This window comes from Aulonocara stuartgranti (genome assembly GCF_965226115.1).
Source record: "Aulonocara stuartgranti genome assembly, chromosome: 3".
Lineage (NCBI taxonomy): Eukaryota > Metazoa > Chordata > Actinopteri > Cichliformes > Cichlidae > Aulonocara > Aulonocara stuartgranti.
The window spans coordinates 56693657-56715344 of NC_138941.1; the positions used below are offsets into that span (position 1 = coordinate 56693657).

Below are 21688 nucleotides of genomic sequence, written 5' to 3' on the forward strand. Positions count from 1 at the left end.
ACTTTCTGTACAAAAGCTCCTCCTCAGTCACTCCTCTCAGAATCCGGTTCCAAAAACGATGCTGATAGTTCAACGATCCAGCGAAGACTAGTGCAGACTCGCCATCTAAGTAGTGTAGTAATCAGCTGGGATCAGCGGCCGGTGTGGTGATGAGCAGGTGTGTGGGCCAGCAGCGGGAGCCCGCAGTGAGCATCGCCGTGGCGAGAGAGAGAGAGAGTGAGAGAGAGAGGGCGAGAGAGCAAACAAACCACAAACATATTGCCCAATAGAGGATTGACCAGCAGGGCACAGGGACCATGACAGTACCCCCCCCTCAACGGGAGCCCCCCCGGCGACCCACCAGGCTTACCAGGATGAGACAGATGGAAGGCCCGCAGCATACGCTTGTCCAGGACAGCGGCCCGCGGAACCCAGGACCGCTCCTCAATGCCATAGCCCTCCCAGTCCACAAGGTACTGGAAGCCACGCCCGCGGCGGCGAGAGTCCATAATCCGCGTGATGGAATAGGCGGGCAAGCCGTCCACAAGCCGGGCGGGCGGAGGGGGCCCGGAAGGAGGGCACAGGGGGCTATTCCGTACAGGTTTGATTTGGGAGACGTGGAACACATTGTGAATCCTCATGTTGCGGGGCAGCCGGAGTTTCAGAGAGACGGGGTTGATCAGTGCCGAAACCTCAAAGGGACCAATGAAGTTTGGGTTGAGCTTCTTGGACTCAGTCCTGAGAGGAACAAAGCGCGTGGACAGCCATACCTTTTGTCCCACGCTGTATGCTGGAGCTGGTGTGCGGCGGCGATCTGCGGTCTGTTTGGTTCGGTCCTTCGTGCGCAGCAACGCCGTCCGTGCGGCCCGCCAAGCTCGACGGCACCTCCGTAGATGGGCCTGGACTGATGGCACAGAATGCTCACCCTCGACAGAGGGGAAGAGAGGCGGCTGGAAACCCAGTGAGACCTCGAAGGGAGACAGACCAGTGGCGGAGGAAGTCAGACTGTTGTGGGCGTACTCAATCCAGGGTAGTTCATCACTCCAGATGGACTGGTTGGAGGACGCTGTGCACCGCAACATTGCCTCGAGCTCCTGGTTAGCTCGCTCACACTGACCGTTGCTTTGGGGATGGTAACCGGAGGTCAGACTGACCTTTGCTCCTAATGAGGAGCAGAATTCCTTCCAGACGCCAGACGTGAACTGGGGGCCTCTGTCAGACACAATGTCTTCCGGGATCCCATGCAAACGAAACACATGACGGGTAAGCAGTCGTGCGGTCTCCATGGCCGTGGGAAGCTTGGGTAGAGCTATGAAGTGGGCAGCTTTAGAAAAACGGTCCACGATGGTAAGTATGACAGTGTTGCCTGCTGATTGCGGCAGTCCGGTTACAAAGTCCAAAGCTATATGGGACCACGGCCTGGACGGAGTCGGCAGGGGATTGAGCTGTCCAGCGGGCGGCTGATGAGATGGTTTATTCCGGGCACAGGTCGCGCAGGCGGAGACGTACTCCCGAGCGTCTTTAGTCAGAGAGGGCCACCAGAAGTAGCGCTGGAGGAAGTTGATAGTGCGGTGGACCCCTGGGTGGCACGTAAAGCGGGCAGTGTGGGCCCATTGAAGCACTTGAGAACGTACTGATTGAGGGACGTAGAGCCGTTGGGCTGGCCCACCTCCCGGATCCGGTTCCAACACCTGAGCCTCCCGAATGGCTGCTTCGATCCCCCAGGAGATGGCGCCCACGACACAGGTGGCGGGGAGAACGGGAGCGGGCTCAGTGGTGTCCTCCGAGACTGAGAACTGACGGGACAGGGCATCGGGTTTGACATTCCGGGAACCGGGTCTGTAAGAGATGGAGAAGTGGAAACGGGTGAAAAACAGGGCCCACCTGGCCTGTCGAGCGTTGAGCCTCTTAGCTGATTGTAGGTATGCCAGGTTCTTGTGGTCTGTCCAGACGAGGAAAGGCTGAGCCGTGCCCTCCAACCAGTGCCGCCACTCCTCCAGGGCTAGTTTTATCGCCAGCAGTTCCCGATCCCCGACGTCATAGTTTCTCTCTGCAGGGGACAGACGGCGGGAGAAGAAGGCACAAGGGTGGAGCTTACCGTCCTTCCGTTGCGACAGAACCGCTCCAACCCCTGAGTCGGACGCGTCGACCTCGACCACAAATGGCTGCGTGAGGTCGGGTTGGATCAGGATGGGGGCTGAGGCGAATCGTTTCTTCAGTTCTTGGAAAGCTGCCTGAGCTTCTTTGTTCAACTGAAAAGGAAGCTTGGGAGAGGTTAGCTGGGTCAGCGGCAAGGCAACTCGGCTGAAGTCCCGAATGAACCGCCGGTAGAAGTTGGCAAATCCAAGGAAACGTTGCAGTTGGTGCCTATTAGGAGGTTCCGGCCACTCAACAACGGCTTTTACCTTCACAGGGTCCGGGCGGAGGTTTCCTTGGTCGATTATGTACCCCAGGAATGCAACGGTGGAGACGTGGAACTCACACTTTTCTCCTTTGACGAACAATCGGTTTTCGAGGAGTCGTTGCAGGACCTGTCTGACATGGGTCTCGTGCTCGGATTGGTTTCTGGAAAAGATCAGGATGTCATCTAGATAGACAAAAACAAAACGGTTAATGAAGTCTCTGAGCACGTCGTTCACCAGGGCTTGGAACACCGCAGGGGCGTTAGTGAGACCAAAGGGCATGACAAGGTACTCGAAGTGGCCGAGGTGGGTGTTGAAGGCGGTCTTCCACTCATCGCCCTCACGGATGCGAACCAGATGGTATGCGTTTCGCAAATCCAGTTTGGTGAAAACAGTAACCCCCTGGAGGAGCTCGAAGGCAGAACTGAGGAGCGGCAGAGGGTATTTATTTTTTACTGTGATGTTGTTTAATCCGCGATAGTCAATGCATGGCCGGAGGGTTTTATCCTTCTTTTCGACAAAGAAGAAGCCTGCCGCGACTGGAGAGGTGGAGGCCCGAATGAGGCCGGCAGCCAGGGATTCCGTGATGTACTTGTCCATAGCGTCTCGTTCTGGAAGTGAGATGCTATATAGCCGACTGGTGGGTAAAGGAGCTCCCGGGAGCAGTTCGATAGCACAGTCATAGGGTCTATGCGGAGGGAGTGACTGGGCGCAGGCCTTTTGAAACACCTCAGCTAGGTCGTGATAAACAGAGGGCACATTAGTTAAATCAGCTGATTCCAATAGCCCAGAAGAGGGCGTTTCAACGCTTGGAGGCGAGGCTGCTTTAAGGCAGGTCATGTGGCAGTCCTCCCCCCACCCAGTGACACGCCCCTTCAGCCAATCTATGTGAGGGTCGTGCTGTTGTAGCCAAGGATGGCCGAGAACTAGTGGAGTGCGAGTTGCTTTAAACACCAAAAAACAGATTTCTTCAGAATGATTGCCAGAGAGGGTGAGCTCGACAGGCTCCGTCACCAGAGTGATGTCTGGAAGGCGTTGACCTGACAATGCCGTAACACGTAATGCATGAGGCAGGGGCTCCAATAGTAACCCAAGTTGCCGGGCTAACTGACAGTCAATAAAGTTTTGTTCCGCCCCAGAGTCGATTAACACCGATAGGGAGCGGCTCTTAGAGTGAATGGAAAGCGTGGCCGGTAGTGTTAAACGGGGAGGAGCTTCTTCCTGGCTCAGCTCGCCCACCAGTACTCCTACCATCACTGGCGGGCGCGCCCTTTTGCCCGCGAAGGGCAGGTAGCCACAACATGTCCCCTGTGACCACAATAGAGGCACTCACCGGCGGTAATCCGGCGCTGACGCTCCGCCGCGGTGAGATGGGAGCCGCCCAGCTGCATGGGTTCCTCTCCGTCCCCGCTCTCGTGAGTCCGGGAGGGGCCGGCATCCGCCATGGCGCCGGTGCCAGAGATTCCCGCAGCCTCATGGAAGTTGTAGTTCCGCTGCGACCGGCGAGCCCGTAACCGCTCATCCACCTTAATGCACAGGGACATTAGCTCATTAAAGGAGGCAGGGAGATCACGCATGATTAGCTCGTCCCTTAATTCTTCTCTGACATTGTTCAGCAACGTGCTCCGTAGCGCCTCCTGATTCCACCCTGCCTCTTCTGCCAGAATCCAGAAGTCGATAGCGTAATCAGACATGCTTCTCCTACCTTGTTTGAAGTTGAGGAGACGGAGAGCAGCGGCCTCTGCCCCGGTGCCTGGGTTAAACACATTCTTAAACTTGGAGAGAAAGTCAGCGTAGGTGATGACAGGATCAGAGTTTAACACAACCTGGGCCCACTTTAGTGCACGGCCCCTCAGAAGTTGAACGAAATAAGTGATCTTCGCCCCATCGTTGCCATGAAAACGCTGCAGCTCGCGAAACGTCAGAGACACCTGAGCCAAAAATCCGGCGCATTTGTCAGACTCACCCGAGAATGGTTCCGGTGTGGGTAAAGGTCCGTCAGACGGCGTACCGACCCGCGGTGAGCTACCTGACGCTACGGCGGGCGGTGCCGCCTGGGGTGCCGGGCTGGGCGGCTGGGGATTCCCTGGTTGCGCATTTCTCTCCAGCGGTATTAACTGCGCCACTGCCAGGGTCAATGCGGCGACATCCTGCCGTAGCTGCCCGAGCATTTGTTCATGGCGGGCCAGCGCGGCTTCCTGGGCGGCCAGAGCCCGGCCCACGGGGTCCTGTCCTGCTGAGTCCATAATGGCTGGATCGTTCTGTTAGGGGTTCCGAAAGAGACTCAGGCGCAGGCCAGGGTTTCCCTTTAAGCGAAGAACAGTGCGTTTATTCACAGTGAACACAATCACCAAGTGGCTATGTACAATGTGCAGGGGAAACGGGTCCGGGTCGCCAGGGTCCGTGGGAAACAGGGTTAGGGGAAAAGGTGCTCCACACTTTCTGTACAAAAGCTCCTCCTCAGTCACTCCTCTCAGAATCCGGTTCCAAAAACGATGCTGATAGTTCAACGATCCAGCGAAGACTAGTGCAGACTCGCCATCTAAGTAGTGTAGTAATCAGCTGGGATCAGCGGCCGGTGTGGTGATGAGCAGGTGTGTGGGCCAGCAGCGGGAGCCCGCAGTGAGCATCGCCGTGGCGAGAGAGAGAGAGAGTGAGAGAGAGAGGGCGAGAGAGCAAACAAACCACAAACATATTGCCCAATAGAGGATTGACCAGCAGGGCACAGAGCCAGAGGAAATGAAAGACCCTAAAGTGAACACGATGTGTTTCAGTCTGTGGAACAAAGTTAAAAATGATCTAGAAATGTGTCACACACTTCAGAAATGTAGAAGTTTGTATGTGATGAGCCTGTTAACATCCACCAGGACACCAGTGAAATACAGGTACAACTGTGTTTTAGCCACATGTTAAACCAGCAGATGCCTCTGAGCCAGATGTGTGCGTCTGTAATTAAAAGTGTGTATTCTATTTTGTGTGTGTGTGTATATATTTATATGTACAGTATGTTAATACTTTACATTTGCAACAGTAGGCACTGTGTGCTGTATCACAATTTTTTTTTTTTAAATGTTGTTTTATTGTAAACACATTTATTGTATTTTTATTCTAATATGCTGGTTTGGTGCTTCCATGGTGTGGTGGATGATGCGATGCTCTGACACTTTAGAGTTTGATGAATTTGGCCGAAACCGAGTTGTCACTTTAAGAATAATCAATTTCATGTAATAAAATTACAAGAAGCGTTATTTCCTTGTTTTACGTTTACGTCCTCGTTTGTTGTTTTAGAATAGCTACATTCATCCGTGCTTTTTTAAAAGGCATATTTTGATTCATAATTAAAAATTGGTCATTCATTCATGTAATCCCACCAATTAATTCCATGTTGTGTTTTTGAGTTATGTAGTTAATGCTGAAGTCCGCTGTCTAAATTTCGCATTGTTATTTGACTCATATTTACTTTAACACCTTCTGCCATGTTTTGAAATGAACGACATCCTTAAAAAGAAATATTCAAACTACTTTGGGTAAGTATGAGTGTGTGAAAACTAGAATGTTGTTAACGTGTAGGGATCACCCCCAAGACCCTTACTGTCTAACCTGCAGATAAAATTGAGGGGCAGGTAGCAGTAATGGGGTGAATGAGGCTACTGCAGCAGCCACACCCACCAGCCTCTGACTCCAGTTCACCTCCAAAGGCCTTCAGGGCCCTGTTTGTGTGGTGATATGTTGTGAACCTAATGACTAGAGTGTAATTAAAAAAAGAGGAAGCGTGTGAGACATGTTGACATCCTCGTCTCATCAAACAGTCCAAAATGTAAATCTCAGAAGTGAAAATGACACAAAATACGTGGACTGGGCACCATTTAAGAACTTTAAAACATCAGAATCAGAAAGACTTTATTTATCCCCAAGAGGCAATTAACATACAACAGAGCAGATAACCTTGAAGATAAGAACAATAATTCAATTCAATTCAATTTTATTTATATAGCGTCAAATCACAACAAAAGTCGCCTCAAGGCGCTTCATAGATACAGAGAAAAACCCAACAATCATATGACCCCCTATGAGCAAGCACTTTGGCGACAGTGGGAAGGAAAAACTCCCTTTTAACAGGAAGAAACCTCCGGCAGAACCAGGCTCAGGGAGGGGCGGCCATCTGCTGCGACCAGTTGGGGTGAGAGAAGGAAGACAGGATAAAAGACATGCTGTGGAAGAGAGACAGAGGTTAATAACAAATATGATTCAATGCAGAGAGGTCTATTAATACATAGTGAGTGAGAAAGGTGACTGGAAAGGAAAAACTCAATGCATCATGGGAATCCCCCGGCAGCCTACATCTATTGCAGCATAACTAAGGGAGGATTCAGGGTCACCTGGTCCAGCCCTAACTATATGCTTTAGCAAAAAGGAAAGTTTTAAGCCTAATCTTAAAAGTAGAGATAGTGTCTGTCTCCCGAATCCAAACTGGAAGCTGGTTCCACAGAAGAGGGGTCGGAAAACTGAAGGCTCTCCCTCCCATTCTACTTTTAAATACTCTAGGAACAACAAGTAGGCCTGCAGAGCGAGAGCGAAGTGCTCTAATAGGGTGATATGGTACTACAAGGTCATTAAGATAAGATGGGGCCTGATTATTTAAGACCTTGTATGTTAGGAGCAGGATTTTGAATTCAATTCTGGATTTAACAGGAAGCCAATGAAGGGAAGCCAAAACAGGAGAAATATGCTCTCTCTTTCTAGTCCCTGTCAGCACTCTTGCTGCAGCATTTTGGATCAGCTGAAGGCTTTTCAGCGAGTTTTTAGAACATCCTGATAATAATGAATTGCAGTAGTCCAGCCTGGAAGTAATAAAAGCATGAACTAGTTTTTCAGCATCACTCTGAGACAGGATATTTCTAATTTTAGAGATATTGCGCAAATGGAAGAAAGCAGTCTTACATATTTGTTTAATATGTGCGTTGAAGGACATATCCTGGTCAAAAATGACTCCAAGGTTCCTCACAGCGTTACTGGAGGTAACATAAAGGTAATGCCATCCAGAGTAAGAATCTGCTTAGATACCATATTTCTAAGCTTTTCAGGGCCGAGTACAATAAGCTCAGTTTTATCTGAATTAAGAAGCAGAAAGTTAGCGGCCATCCAGGTCTTTATGTTTTTAAGACATTCCTGCAGTTTAACTAATTGGTGTGTGTTATCTGGCTTCATGGACAGATAGAGCTGGGTGTCATCTGCATAGCAGTGAAAATGTCTTCTAATGATACTGCCTAAGGGAAGCATGTATAATGTAAACAGAATTGGTCCTAGCACTGAACCCTGTGGAACTCCATAATTAACCTCAGTGTGTGAAGAGGACTCTCCAGCAATAAGAACAGAATACACAGTTTTAAAATTACAGTTTAAAATTAAAGTGACTGAAAGGTGAATACATAACTGTAAGTAACTAAGAGTGAATAAATTGTCGGTAGTATAAGAAGAGTGTAGAGTAGTTTTTGTTTCTGGTGTGGGAAATGGTCTTATCGGCTGGAGTTAAAAAGCAGAGTGGCCTTGGGGACAAAGGTGGCTCTCCTCCTCTCAGTCCTGCAGGAAATGCAGCAGAAGCGTCACACAGAGGGCAGCCATTGAAACGCGGGGTGAAGAATGTGAGAGGGGTCATAGATGATTTTGGCTGCCTGTCAGCCCGTTGGCTGAAAACCTGTGCCAGAGTTCTGACAGGCAGGCCAATGATATTAGAGCACACTGATGCAGTGTGCTGCAGTCTGTTCCTGTTCTGTAGGCTGAGGGAGTGGAACCAGCAGGTGATGGAGAAGGTCATGATGCTTTCCGGGAAGGCATTGTAAAAAGTCATCATGATGGGTGTGCTGACTCCAAAGGAGTTGAGTTTCCTAAGGAGGTGTAGCCGTTGGTGGCACCTCCTGAGAATCTCCTCTGTGTTGGCAGAGAATTTCAGGAGGTTGTCAAAGATGGTTCCCAGGTATTTGTACTCCTCAACTACCTCCACTGGCTTCCCGTGGATGGTGGTGGTGACTGAATCAGCCAGATCCCTCTGCCTACTGGAGAAGGTCACCACCATCTCTTACCACCATCTCAAACCTGGTGTAGAAAGCGTTGAGGTCGTCAGGGAGGGAGGAGGGGTTCCTGCCCTCCACCTGGATGGTTCTGGGGGTGATGACCACAGTATTCACAGAGGCCATGGTTTTGAGAAACTGCCAGGCTGAGTGGAGGTCCCTTGTGGTGAATTTTTTTTCAACTGTGTTTTTCTAATGTAGTTTAGCAGTTTTTATGGCTCTCTTGAGCTCCTGGTTGACCTCCTTTTTGTCCAGAGCAGAGCCGGTAACATGAGAAAAGCACAAGAAAAAAGCTGAAGTCAGAAAAGGTTAAAAGGTGAAATATTTGACCACTTGTAGTCTTAATCATGTTGAACTGGTCTCTGTAGTGCAATACATAACTATACTACTGCACACTGTGCAACCTAAACTTTACACCTGTTATATTAAAGTTTTCCACACTTCCTAAAAGACACTTCTTGAAGTCTTCTGCCCTTTTGCCTAAACTTTAAACACAAATACTCTACAAAAAAACAAACAAACAACAACCACACAAAAACATTCAAAACTGGTTAAACTCAGAATCACACAGTATCACTCTGACTCTGTTACTTCTGACCTTTAATAACCTATTTATGCCACTGTTACAGGGCGTAAACTCACTTGTCAGTAGTGCACAGATCTTATCTGCAGTCTGGAATTCTGGTCTTATCAGAGCAGCAATAAAGAGTTCATAACATTTCTGAAATTTGCAATATGTGTGTGTGTGTGTCTGTGTGTCTGTGTGTGTGTGTACCACGGCTAAATACTCAAAATGCGGTTTTAGTGTCAGGGTTAGAGTTATCGTTATGGTTATAGTAAGCAGCTAGGGAAAGCATTATGTCAATTAGATGTCCACACAAAAATATGAAAACACAACTTTCTCTGTGTGTGGCTATGCGTGTGTGTTAAATACAATGATATAAAAAGAGAACAAATCTGAGTGCATAACTTTGTAATGATTAATGATTCAGGAACCTTTGTACAAATGTATGAGTCAATCCAGGCTTGAGCAGCAAAACCTATAATTGTTCAAAGTCCAACAACAATACTTAGAAGAAGCAGGAGACACAGAGGCTGCTATTCCAGTGCTTTGAAAAACATTTGTTCGAGGTAGGATTTCTTATTTTCTGTATCATCACATCCCTGCCACAGACCAACAATATAATCGGCTTTTCCTTCTTGGAAGTTTTATCAGAGAATCAGTTTCAGTGTGACAGAAAGTGGTTTGAGCATTTCGCTCAAGATCACATTCATGAATTTCCACTGTTGTCTAATGCCACTTAGCTTGCGTGAGTAAACACCCACCACTAGAGTTGTATGAAGACTACGGGTGAAGTCAGTGAGTGTTTGGAGAGAGACTCCAGTTTTTACCAGGTTTTGAATTTCGCACCATTTTGTAGAATTGACCTCAATGGATTAGTCTGTACCATTTTGTGTCCACATTGTTAGACTTTGTTGAAGAGTTGTTGACTCTCCTTCTGAGAAACTGCAGTGAGAGACAGTTGTTGCTCAGTATTGCTCTGTTAGACCCAAACAGACAAAAGAAAATCTGAAAAGCATAAAAACTTACAAAAATCTGAACAATCTCATTTAACCAAATGAGTGTAAATAAGCCAATCCTCAAATCCAATCAGCCATGAAAACCCAGAAGTACACGTAGAGGCGTAGGAGCTGTCACCTGTACTTTCTGATATTTTAAAGGGTTTAGAAAAAGCTACGTTACAAAACACATTGTTGTCTTGGTTTCTTTGACAGAGAAAATAGTAACAGGAAGCTTGCTTTTCTTTTTAATTTTCACAGTAATGAGCAATGCTCTTCAGGAGCTCAGTTTGATCTTCACACACACCCTCAGCTTTCTCTGCTGCTGTGGGAACAGGAAGCAGGTGAAGAAGAGCACCAGAGAGAAAATCTGTAGAGAAAGTCTTTGAACAAAGAAGAAATTATTTCCAGTGTCTCCAAAAGTGTTTCTTTGAGGTATTTTTTTTTTCTAATTTGAGCTTTCATATTTAAGACTGTAATGTTTAATGTTTCAGAGGATTGTGCTGGTGCTTCCTGTAAGACAGAGATAAAGAGCATTTGTTTTTGTTAATTTTCAGAGGTGAATCATGGCTCTTTATCAGATTTCTGGACTTTTTACACTTCGACTCTCATCCTTCATTAATGCTGCCCTGTCTCTAACTCTTCTCTTCTGCAGAGGTAAGTTTAGAGGCATAACACACCATTACAGGCTGAAAACACATGTTCATCTTCAGATTATGAAAGAGTCGAGCCCTGGTCATGTACACAGAGAGACTCTTTACACAATAAAAAACACAGAAAAATGGGACCAAATTACTAACATAATGGTACAAATGTAATTTATTTGCATTGTTGTTGCTCTTTGTGTCATTTACTCTCTGAGTTTAAATAAAGAACAGACTCTTTTAGACTTCATCTGTGCAGAGATCCACCCATGTCTGAGGTGTTGCTTCAATCAGCCTTTCATCTGAATCCTACAGGAGTAAATCAAATCTGATGTGTTTCTTTGCAGGTTATTCTCAGGAAGCTCCAACAAAGCAAATAGTGGCTCTGCTGGGTGATGATGTTGTTTTACCCTGTTTCCTGACAACTCCTGTGGATGTATCACAGCTGCAGCTGGAGTGGGCAAGAACTGACCTGACACCAGGATTTATCTACATGTGGGACAAAAATAAAGAAAATGTGGAGTTGAAAGAGCCGTCGTACGCTGGAAGAACCTCACTGTCTTTTGATAAACTGAAGCATGGAGACGTCTCACTGACTCTCTCCAAAGTACAGCTGTCTGATGAAGGACCGTACAGATGTTTCATTCCACAACTGGGTCAAATGTCATATGTTCATCTTATTGTTGGTAAGATTATTTTATTTAACTTTATTATGACTAATTCCTACTGTCAAAGTTTATTAGCACAAAATAATCTTTTAAAAGTTTTCTGGAATATGTGACATTATTTGTCTTTTCCAGTGTAAATAAATAATTCAAAGTTACGATATTGATAATCTCACACACAGTTAGTAGATATCCAAATGTTCTCTTGTAAATTGAGTGCAGCAGATTACTGTGATTTCTCTCGTCTCCCTTCCTCAGGGTCAGCATCTACACCCGTCATGAAGGTGATGTCAAATGTCAGCAGCAGGGTGGTGTTACAGTGTGAGTCTGCAGGCTGGTATCCAGAGCCTGAGCTGCTGTGGTTGGACGGTGATGGAAACCTCCTCTCTGCTGGACCTACAGAGACCCTCAGAGGTCCTGATGACCTCTATACTGTCAGCAGCAGAGTGACTGTGGAGAAGAGACACAGCAACAACATCACCTGCAGAGTCCAACAGAGGAACACTAACCAGAGCAGAGAGACACACATACATGTTCCAGGTAATAATGACTCACAGTCAGAAACTATGTCATTATTTCACCCTCATCATGTGCAGTTTGAACCAAATCAGAGCTAGTTTTACAAAAATAACTTTTATTTCTTTATGTTTTAAGGCTCTGCTGTCAGGAAGGAACCATCGGCCACTTTCATCATCGTGATCGTTGGCCTGCTGTGGATTTGTACCATTGTCACTGTTGTGTGGAATTTCATACCATCAAAAAAACCTGGTGCGTCACACGTTTGTTTCCCCTCTCATTAATAATCAGACAATGTTTTTTGACACTGTGGATTTATGATACTCAGCTGAAATAACTAAGCAGAGCGTCACCTTTGTTCCACTCTATAAAAGTCTTTGATAACAACCAAACACATTCAATTCAATTTTATTTATACAGCACCAAATTACAACAACAGTCACCTCAAGGTGCTTTATATTGTAAAGTAGACCCTACAATAATACATACAGAGAAAAACACAACAGTCATATGACCCCTATGAGCAAATGCTTTGGTGACAGTGGGGAGGAAAAACTCCCCTTTAATAGGAAGAATCCTCCTTATTTTGTCATTTCTGTGTGCAGACCCCAAAGAGATTGAAACTGAGAAGAAAACAACAAAACAAAAATGCACCAGAGCTCCTGCTGACAACACCGAGATCATAGCAATAAAAGCAGTGCCGCCATCAGAACAGCTGGAAGACGACACATCTGCTGCTGAGGAGATCAAAGAAGACGAGAAGGAAAAGAAACAGAAGAAACAGAAGTACAGAATAAGTGGTTCAAAGAAAAAAGCTCAAATTTGATGACCGTTTGTCTTAAAAACAGAACTTTAGCTCTCATGCTGCATCCAATGTTTCGAGGAGCTGACGCCATAACGTGCATGACGTGAGACACAGAAGACTCCAAACATGTTTGACACTCTGTTTCTGTGCTCACCGTCACTTCATCATCACATGACGGAAAACATCAAACTTGTGATGTGTTCAGGAGTTTTCATCTATGAGGGAACTGCAGTGACGTCACAGAAAAAACTAAAAACCCTGCAGTTTGTTTCGCAGCACTTCCAGACTCACACACTGCATCGTGTGGTAAAGGCTTTACCCACTGGAGGGAACCACAGATCTGACTGTTGTGATAAAGCAGAGTGCACGTCAGCCTGTGGGTCACTTTTAAAGAGGAAGTTCAGAAATGTAAAATGAGTCATGTGACCTTCCTTATGCGTTTGCTTCTTTGAGTCTGTCAGCTACCTCCGCATTATCTGGAGGATGTTAGGAAGTTAATGATTGTTGCGACTCAACAGACGGACGTGCTTTCAGCTTTTCTAGTGTGTTATTTTCCTCATGTGTGTCATTGCCTTCAGTTTACATCCATGTTTATCGACCATCCAGTTTCATGTTGTGCTTTGTGCTGCACAACTGATGAAGTTCAGAATCACATTTATTTAAGTTTGTGCACAAACCAGTGTCACAGCTTATAACCGAGGTGTGAGGGGTCGGCAGCAAGCTTCCACTTTCCACTGCAGAAAGACTTCAGATTGTTTGGAAGTGACCTTACAACCTTTCTCAGAGTGAAGAGCAACAGCCTGGCTTTGATTAGATTCATGTAGTGTCTTTGAAAAGTGTACAACATAATGAAATGAAGTTTAGCATCTAATCCAAAGTGTAAACTATGTGTGTAGATGTATTTGTATATACAATATACACACACACACACACACCAATTACAAGATGTACAGTATTTGCATGCAATATTAAAATACGCGGTGTGTATGATGTCCATGTGTACAGGGCTTTAGTTTTGCAGTTTTACTTTCAGTTCAGCAGAATGTTCAGCTGGATCTAAAACTCTGGTGTGATTACAGCGAGGGCGATCAGAGTGTGACGCACGCTGGGTCACTCTCACAGGTAACAGACTCACAGTGTAAGACAGAGACGGCGATCACTGGATTTGATGGTTTTATTATCAGACACAAAACACACTGATCAGTAAGTGTGTCATCTGTGAGATTTGTGACCTGCAGCAGTCTCTGTTAGTAACGCTTCACAGTTTGTGTAATCTGAAGCCAGACTGTGCAGTTAAGACAAGTAAAAACTTGTTTCATTCAGAATCTGATGCCAACTTACCAGAGCATCCAGTTTGACCACAGCAGAGCCCAAAGACGATGACGTGCTGCCTTTCTGCTGGTTTTTTATCTCTGCTGAGCTCCAGCAAACTCTCATAACGACTTTATAACGACCGATTTACTGTAAAACTCAGGACAACAGGAGTTACAGTCTGCACCACTGCGGTAAGCCTTTTTTAATATATAATAATGTGTCTGTGTGTCTCTGTTTCGCTGTAGAGTTCCTGGTGAGTGTGATGGTGCACGTCCAGCTTTAGCAGACCGATGAACAGGTGAACACAGCGGACATGTTTCAGCATTAGCAGCATCATAAACAAACATGTTCTAAAAACGATATTTAAATATGAATTATGGTCTTAACAACAAATTTTGTCTTATGAAGTCAGACTTTCTGTCCGCATTACTTTGATTTTTACTAGAAGTAATTTGTCAAAAAGACACAAAACACAGAACTGTTTCTTTTTCCAGATATTTTTCTTTTATTAGCGTTCTGAATAACACACAAACCCACCCTATAAAACCACCCTGTTGCTTTACAGAGCGTCCTGGGGTGGAGTCAGATTCCCACGCTTACGTTGTTATTTTTGCTCGTCTTGGTTCAAATTGTTTCCACTGATTGAAGGTGGATCAGGTTTGTTTATTTGACCTAAAATCATGCAAAGAAATCACATTATACAGAGTACACACTTGCCTGTGTCGGACTGTGACGTCATTGTTAACACGAGCCACGATCCATGATCCGAGCTCATGAGGTCGTCATTAAATTAAAAGCAACTCTAACTATGCACATCTTACATTTACATTTGTTAAAGTTACACTTACACTCTGTGGTCTCGCTTCATGTTGTGTCAGTGTGATATTGTGGTAACACCTAAGTGGACATTAAATGTTTCCATATGTAGGCTTACTGATACAAGATGCAAACCGGTGTCCCTCTGTGCTCACGTGCAATATGAGCACAGACTGTTTTACATTTGTTTGTTTTTTATTATCATTATTAATGTGAGATTAATCAGCTCTGTCTGTTTGATAGTCCACCGTTCACAGGTTTCAAGATGCGTTATCTTCAAACTTTGCCACAATAAACTAGGCCTTCAGGGTCATGAGTAGCTAGGCTGGCTAAACATTTAAACCTTGACCTTTATTGTTCTTGCACCCAAAGTCAAAGTTAACCTTGGAAAATTATTTCAAGAAACCATCTTGAGTAATATATCATATGAAAAGGCGTGGAGAGAGCCATACGACACACTTTTTAGTTTTTTCAATTTGATGCCCTACAACATCCCAGTGACACCATAACAGGCTGATGTCTGCCTTTCACTCTCTGGGTGGAGGTCTGTGATGAAAACAGAAGCATTAGGGCAAGTGGTGAAAGACAGATGCTAATGTGTTCTATGGCAAAGAATAAAAGCATGAAAGATGTGTGTCTAAGTTAATTTGATCCATTTATTAATTAATTTAAGCAGTCACCTCAACGCACTTTATATTGTGAGGTATAGACTCTACAATAATACAGAGAAACCCCGGCGAGCCACTATGAGCAAGCACTTGGTGACAGGGAGAAGAAGAAAACCTGTTGTAGAAGCAGACTCAGGGAGGGACGACCAATCATATATGACATATTTTAGTCATATTTCGATGACTAAAGAAAGACATAAAATATGTTCTCATCAGTCCATGTTGAACTTTATTTTGAACTTATATTCATATGAAGATAAGTTCATATTGAATCAAAAATAAAACAGGGTTTGTGCATCATGTAACCTCTGAGACTGTGGGGTTTCAGGCCCAGTGTTGATGTCTAAGCGAGGGTCTGAAACCTTTCCATTGCTGGAAACATGTCACAGTTCTGATTATAATATTTACAGACAGTTTCAGCCTCCGTTCTGCGGCAGATTGCAGTTAAGTGTTGAGAGAGAGGAATGAAAATTAACACCTAAGTGGACAAGTTCAAGTATCTCAACGTTCTATTTATAGCAGTGCAGTGAGAGTGGATCGACAGACTGGTGCAGCGTCTGCAGAGATGTGGCCTGAGAGAAAACTGTAAGCTGTTGGTTTACTGGTCGGTCAACATTCCTAACCTCACCCAGGAGTGACATTTCAGAAACAAACAACTTTAAAATGTGTTTGAGCGCTCACTTAGAGAAAGTTCAGACACGTGTTGTTGTGTTTACTTCAATCATTTTGTTTGAACTGACAAAAAAATTTCCCAAATCTCTGATGAATAATTTTGATCATATCTTTTCATTAAATGCAGTAATGATGATCTTTTGAATGACCTTTATTTTGTTTTGTTTTTTATAAAGACTGAACATCACTCATTAAAAAATAGAAAACAAATTTAGAATGGACGTAAAAGGGAAGTTTTTTTTTCTAGAAATAACTATATTACCGAATCAGTTTCACAATATCAGACCGTTAGCATGCTTCACTGAGAGCTGAAGAGAGTAAAAGCCTTTTGTTTTGACTTTCAGATAAGAAGCGAAGGATGTCTCTTCAGGAGATCTTCTGGAGACCGTCAGCTGTCACTTCTGTTTTGGTGCTTCTAACACTTCTCTTCTGCAGAGGTAAACCTCTGATGTTCCTGTACACTATCTCAGACACTTGGTTGTGCTCATTCCCAGCTTGTACCTTACCTCATGTTGCTATGTGTCAGATAGTCTCTGGGACACCTTGGGGCAGCCTGTAGCTCTGGTCCTGTTGGCTGTGGTAGAGTCTTAGCTCTATGGATCTGATCTTAGGGCCTCTTCTTGTGCTGCCATGATCAGAGCCTCTGTACAGTCCTGTAAGGTGGTCTTTTCCAACCACTGGTAGGATTTCTTGATACCAGCCATTTCCTCAATCGGTCGATGGTACATCCCATGCAGGTGTTTGGTCGTCCATGACAGTTTCTGTCCTGTTCCTCCTCATTGTCCTCTTCAGCTAGCTGATGGAGTCTTGAAGCAGCTGATCTCAGGGGGGCTTTTTCCTGATGTATTCATGGATTGTTCGTGTTTAATCCTGGATTGTGGTTCTGCCACATGAATTCTCACCATTTCTCTGTTGCTCATAGAGCATCAGGATGCTGGACTTTGGGTGGAATCCTGCACGCATAATAATCTGTATCTGTCTTTACATCAGTCACACATATCTTCTCATGTGATGATTTTGTTACTGCAACTGAGTATCTTATGACTGTTATGAAATAGTATGTATAAAACATGTCAGGTCCTGATGCTGTCCAGCTCTTCATTCTGGAGACTCATTGTTAGTTGTCTGCATTTCTGATGTTGACTGACTCTCTGTGGTCTACTCTTAGGTCCACCACCCACTTGCTGTTAGTGTTGTGTGATGTGCCCTTCTCCCAGATGTTCTTGCAGACCTTGTTCTAGTCTTCTCTTGAAGCTGAGAGTACACCTTGGACTAATATTTGGAGAGCAGCCTATTTACTCTCCAGGCCTCTGCTTCTCTGGCATATCTCTTCAGCCTCAAACGAGTGAACAGACCTGTGAGCAGTTGTTTGGCACTTTTTAGAATCTCAGTCATGAACATCTTGCTCTTCATCATATCATCCAGGACCCGTCTTATAAAGCTCTACGGAGTGGAGAAGTTTCAATGTGTGAGACAAAAACTGGCTTTTTTTGCATATGAACCCTAAAAGATCAATTCTGCTGGAGGCGTAACACAAGGTAACAATGGTAATATTTTTATTTTAAAAAATTTATTTTACTAATTATAGAAGCATCTAGAGACATCAAACTCTTTTTTACTGTGAAGAATGAGGTGAAATTAAAGAAAAAGCTTTGAAAAAGGTCTATCCAATTACCCTGCATGCAATGGCTCAGTGGTTTCTCTCGTCTCCCTTCCTCAGGGTCAGTCTCTACACCCGTCATAAAGGTGATGTCAAATGTCAGCAGCAGGGTGGTGTTACAGTGTGAGTCTGCAGGCCGGTATCCAGAGCCTGAGCTGCTGTGGTTGGACGGTGATGGAAACCTCCTCTCTGCTGGACCTACAGAGACCCTCAGAGGTCCTGATGACCTCTATACTGTCAGCAGCAGAGTGACTGTGGAGAAGAGACACAGCAACAACATCACCTGCAGAGTCCAACAGAGGAACACCAACCAGAGCAGAGAGACACACATACATGTTCCAGGTATGACTCACATTCAGAAACAAACTATTTTATTATTTCACCCTCATCATGTGCAGTTTGAACCAAATCAGAGCTAATTTTACAGGAATATTCTTCTATTTCTTTATGTTTTAAGGCTCTGCTGTCAGGAAGGAACCATCGGCCACTTTCATCATCGTGATCATTGGCCTGCTGTACGTTGGCACTGCTATCGCTTTCGTTTGGAATTTCATGCTATCAAAAAAACCTGGTGCGTCACACGTTTGTTTCCCTTCTCTATATTTTCTGGAGTATGAAAGGCTGAATTTCTGAGACTAAATTGAGCACAGTGTCAGCTTTGTTTCCCTTTATAGGAGTCTGAATATGTTCGTTCATGGACAGTAATGCTGCTCTGGACTTTGGAAATTAACAAGTGATCATTTCAGCATTATCTTACCTGAATGAATATTTTATTCTCACACTGCTCAGTTTCCAGTTTATGATTGCTCAGTATTTTTACACTGTGGTTCAGGGATGAATGTAACATTACAGGATCTTGCAAAGAAAAGCGTCTGGACTTCTTTAAGGCCCCACCTTGCATGATAAGGTGGGGCCAGGTTTCACAATGAACTCACCCAAAACTCTGGCTGATTGGAGCCCACACCCAGTTTCACACCTTGGCTCAGGCGATTAGAGGATCATCAGGGGGTCCTTTTGTCCCTCTGTGGGGGGAAACTCCCACTAGGTTTATATCTGGGACTCTCCACCATTTGACCTTAGAACTGAAGAAGCTTCTCGGATGAGAGGTGAAACGTCTTCAAGTAACTTAAAGAAGTCCAGACGCTTTTCTTTGCAAGCTCCTTTGACTACGATGACCTGGATGACTGAGAACCTTCACAGACATTACAGGATCTTAACCAGCAGGAGGGACCAGAGGGAGTGTCAGTGGGGTTAAACAGGAATATAAATCAACAAACGCATGATAATTGCTCTCACTAATGCGTATTTTTATTTTAATGTTCCCACACAGTTACAGGTATTTTATGGTCACATAAAAATTACAATAGGAAAGCTGTATTCAAACACACAAACACATGTATATGTATGACACTTTTCCTTTCTGTGTTTAGACACCAAGGTGAATGAAACTGAGCTGAAAACAATGAAACAAAAACGCAGCAGAGCTCGTGGTGACGACACCGAGAACAAAGAAATAAAAGAAGAGCCGCCATCAGAACAGCTGGAAGACGACACATCTGCTGTTGACATGAGTGAGGTGATCAAAGAGGGCGAGGAAAACCAGGAAACAGAGACTCAGAGTACGGCACAGTCAGCCTTAACCAGCAGTGAAAACTAAAGAACAAGAAGCTCTCTGAGAGCACAAACCTCAGGCAGCTCGCTGTTTGTGCAGTGCTTACTTTTAAGCAAGAATAGTGTATTTTTATATAACATTACACTGGAGTAGGATAATAAGTATGTGAAAATAAATGGACATTAATGACTTGAACTTATTATGTAATATTGTACTGCATTATATTTATAACTAACTCATTCATTCTCCTGACAATACTTTAAAGATTTAACACATTTTGGGGTCAACGTGAAAGAAAGACAGATGGGAAATGTAAAAGTGAGGTCAGAGGTCAAAACTGACATCCTATTTTAAATGTACTTTCTATATGTTAACGATACACACATACACACCACACTTGTAAGAATCATAAAGTTTAACTCTTTTTTGTTAGTTTTCCATCAGTAAACCATCAAACATGACCCCACTCTGAATCCCTGAAAGTTTTATCAGAAGTCATTCAAACTTTTCCAGCTCTGGTGTTTACAGATGCAATGACCCACAGAGACGATCAGATGATAGAAAAGTCCAAACTCATGATGTTTTTAATTGCGTTTCACTTTCAGTTACTTTTTTGTTTTTGATTATCTGCTGACAATTCATTTCACTTTTCTTTATGCAGCATCAAATCACATCAGCAGTTAACTTCCAGGTTAACACATTACATTGTGTGTTCCCACTAGAGGGAGCTACATAGCAATCTGCTGCTATGACACCAGGATAAAGCAGGTTGTGTTTACAGCACAGCAAAGAGCCAGAGGACATGAAAAGATGTTCAGAAATATAAAATGTGGAACTTCCTGTTGATGTGACCTTCCTCTTGTGCATTTGGTTTTGTGGTTCTTCTTTGGGCGTCGACTGTATCTCTGTCAAAGCTGCTGGATGGTTAGAGGGTCGTGATTGTTGATTTGTTGATGCCAACACAATCAGATGATCCCAAAGACACCAGTGTGTGTTTTTAAATGAGTCAGTGTGGAGTAAAGTTCCTTTACTGTTTAATGGTACAGTGTGCCACACATGTTTTCATCTGTTTTTTCTAATGTGTGTCATTGCCTCCTGTTTAAAGCCACATTTATGGGCCATCCAGGCACTATGTGTTTGTTTTTGTGTTGTTTCTCTTGGTTTTGTAAATGATTTCTGTTTTTGTAAATAAAGTTTCTAAGTTACTCCCTTATCCTGCCTCCACAGTCGAGCTGTGACAGTATTTATGTCTGACTAAATACACCCACTGAACAGAGAGTACATACGCTGTCCATTCTGAGGGTTACATAACAGGACATACAAAAAATAAAAAAGCTCTTAAATTTTTTTTATATAAAACCTCAAATAAACAAAAGCACATATTATGCCCTGTTGTTGTTTACTTAATAGAAAATAAGTCAAACTACAGAAGCAGTCCTGCAAAAAACTGAGCACAGACTCTTATTCAGTACCACACATAGCAGGATTAACTTGATGTAATAGTTTTGGTATGACTTTATGGGTCATCTTTACATCCTGACATGCAAGTATTTGTTCATGCACAGCTCTCTGAAGGTCCCACAACAGTATTTGAGTCAGGCTGAGGTTTGGACTGACCGGCTCATTGCTGCACTTTGGTTCTTTTCACTTTCAGTGGTGTAGATTTGCTGCTGTGCTTGGGATCACTTTCCCTGATGATCCAGTTTCAGCCAAGCTTTAATATAATACTTTGGTGTACAGAGAAGTTGATGTTGAACTCAATAGCTGTGAGGTGCCTGAATCATCACGCCTCCAACACCGGGCTGTCAGCTGTGACGAAGCATGAAGTGAGCTTTGTAAATGTTGTCCTGGTACGTTTATGGGCTCAGTCTCATTTAAGGTCAAACTAAATGAAACATGGAGTCAGTTTCTAAAGCCCTAAAGAACAGGGTCAGAGATTAAATTTGATCCACTGTGACAGAAAGTTTTGTATTTATAGCAACCCATGAAAACATCACAGGCTGTGTCTCACACTAAACACAGTCTTTAATGAATACACACTGCAGAATCAGGTTGCATGGGAAAAGCACCACTCTCTGGGTAATGATAGTTTATAGCAGATATAAGCTGTAATTCTTAGTAATCATACAAGGTTTTTCTACAGAGGCCTGTGGGAAGAGACATTTGCTGCAAGCAAGGAAGCAGAATCGACTCCACATGGAAGCAGTTGCTACAGTACTGTTCAAAAGTTCTGAGTCACCCTTCATTTTTTTATATTTTGGAGAAAAGTAAGAAATTTGGGCCACTTTTATTTCCTTTAAGTGGTTT

At 44.2% G+C, this 21688-nt stretch overlaps 2 protein-coding genes across 7 annotated transcripts; both read left to right on the forward strand.

Moving 5' to 3' along the window:
* Positions 1-9518: 9518 nt before the first annotated feature.
* LOC309701683 (butyrophilin subfamily 1 member A1-like) lies at positions 9519-13502 on the forward strand. The gene is made up of 7 exons (XM_082525836.1): positions 9519-9580; positions 10271-10444; positions 10567-10666; positions 11001-11339; positions 11577-11858; positions 11973-12086; positions 12440-13502. The coding sequence occupies exons 3-7, from the start codon at positions 10576-10578 to the stop codon at positions 12658-12660; spliced, it is 1047 nt and encodes a 348-aa protein (XP_082381962.1). The 5' UTR covers positions 9519-9580; positions 10271-10444; positions 10567-10575; the 3' UTR covers positions 12661-13502.
* Positions 13503-13729: 227 nt separating this feature from the next.
* On the forward strand, positions 13730-20584 carry LOC309703431 (butyrophilin subfamily 1 member A1-like). 6 transcript variants are annotated; one of them, XM_082528235.1, is made up of 6 exons: positions 13730-14144; positions 15957-16022; positions 16454-16546; positions 17830-18111; positions 18227-18340; positions 19200-20584. In XM_082528235.1, the coding sequence occupies exons 3-6, from the start codon at positions 16468-16470 to the stop codon at positions 19424-19426; spliced, it is 702 nt and encodes a 233-aa protein (XP_082384361.1). In that variant the 5' UTR covers positions 13730-14144; positions 15957-16022; positions 16454-16467; the 3' UTR covers positions 19427-20584. The 6 variants fall into 6 exon arrangements, with proteins under 6 accessions (XP_082384361.1, XP_082384365.1, XP_082384362.1 ...); XM_082528239.1 differs by having other exon boundaries at positions 16454-16518; XM_082528236.1 differs by having other exon boundaries at positions 15960-16022.
* Positions 20585-21688: the final 1104 nt, after the last annotated feature.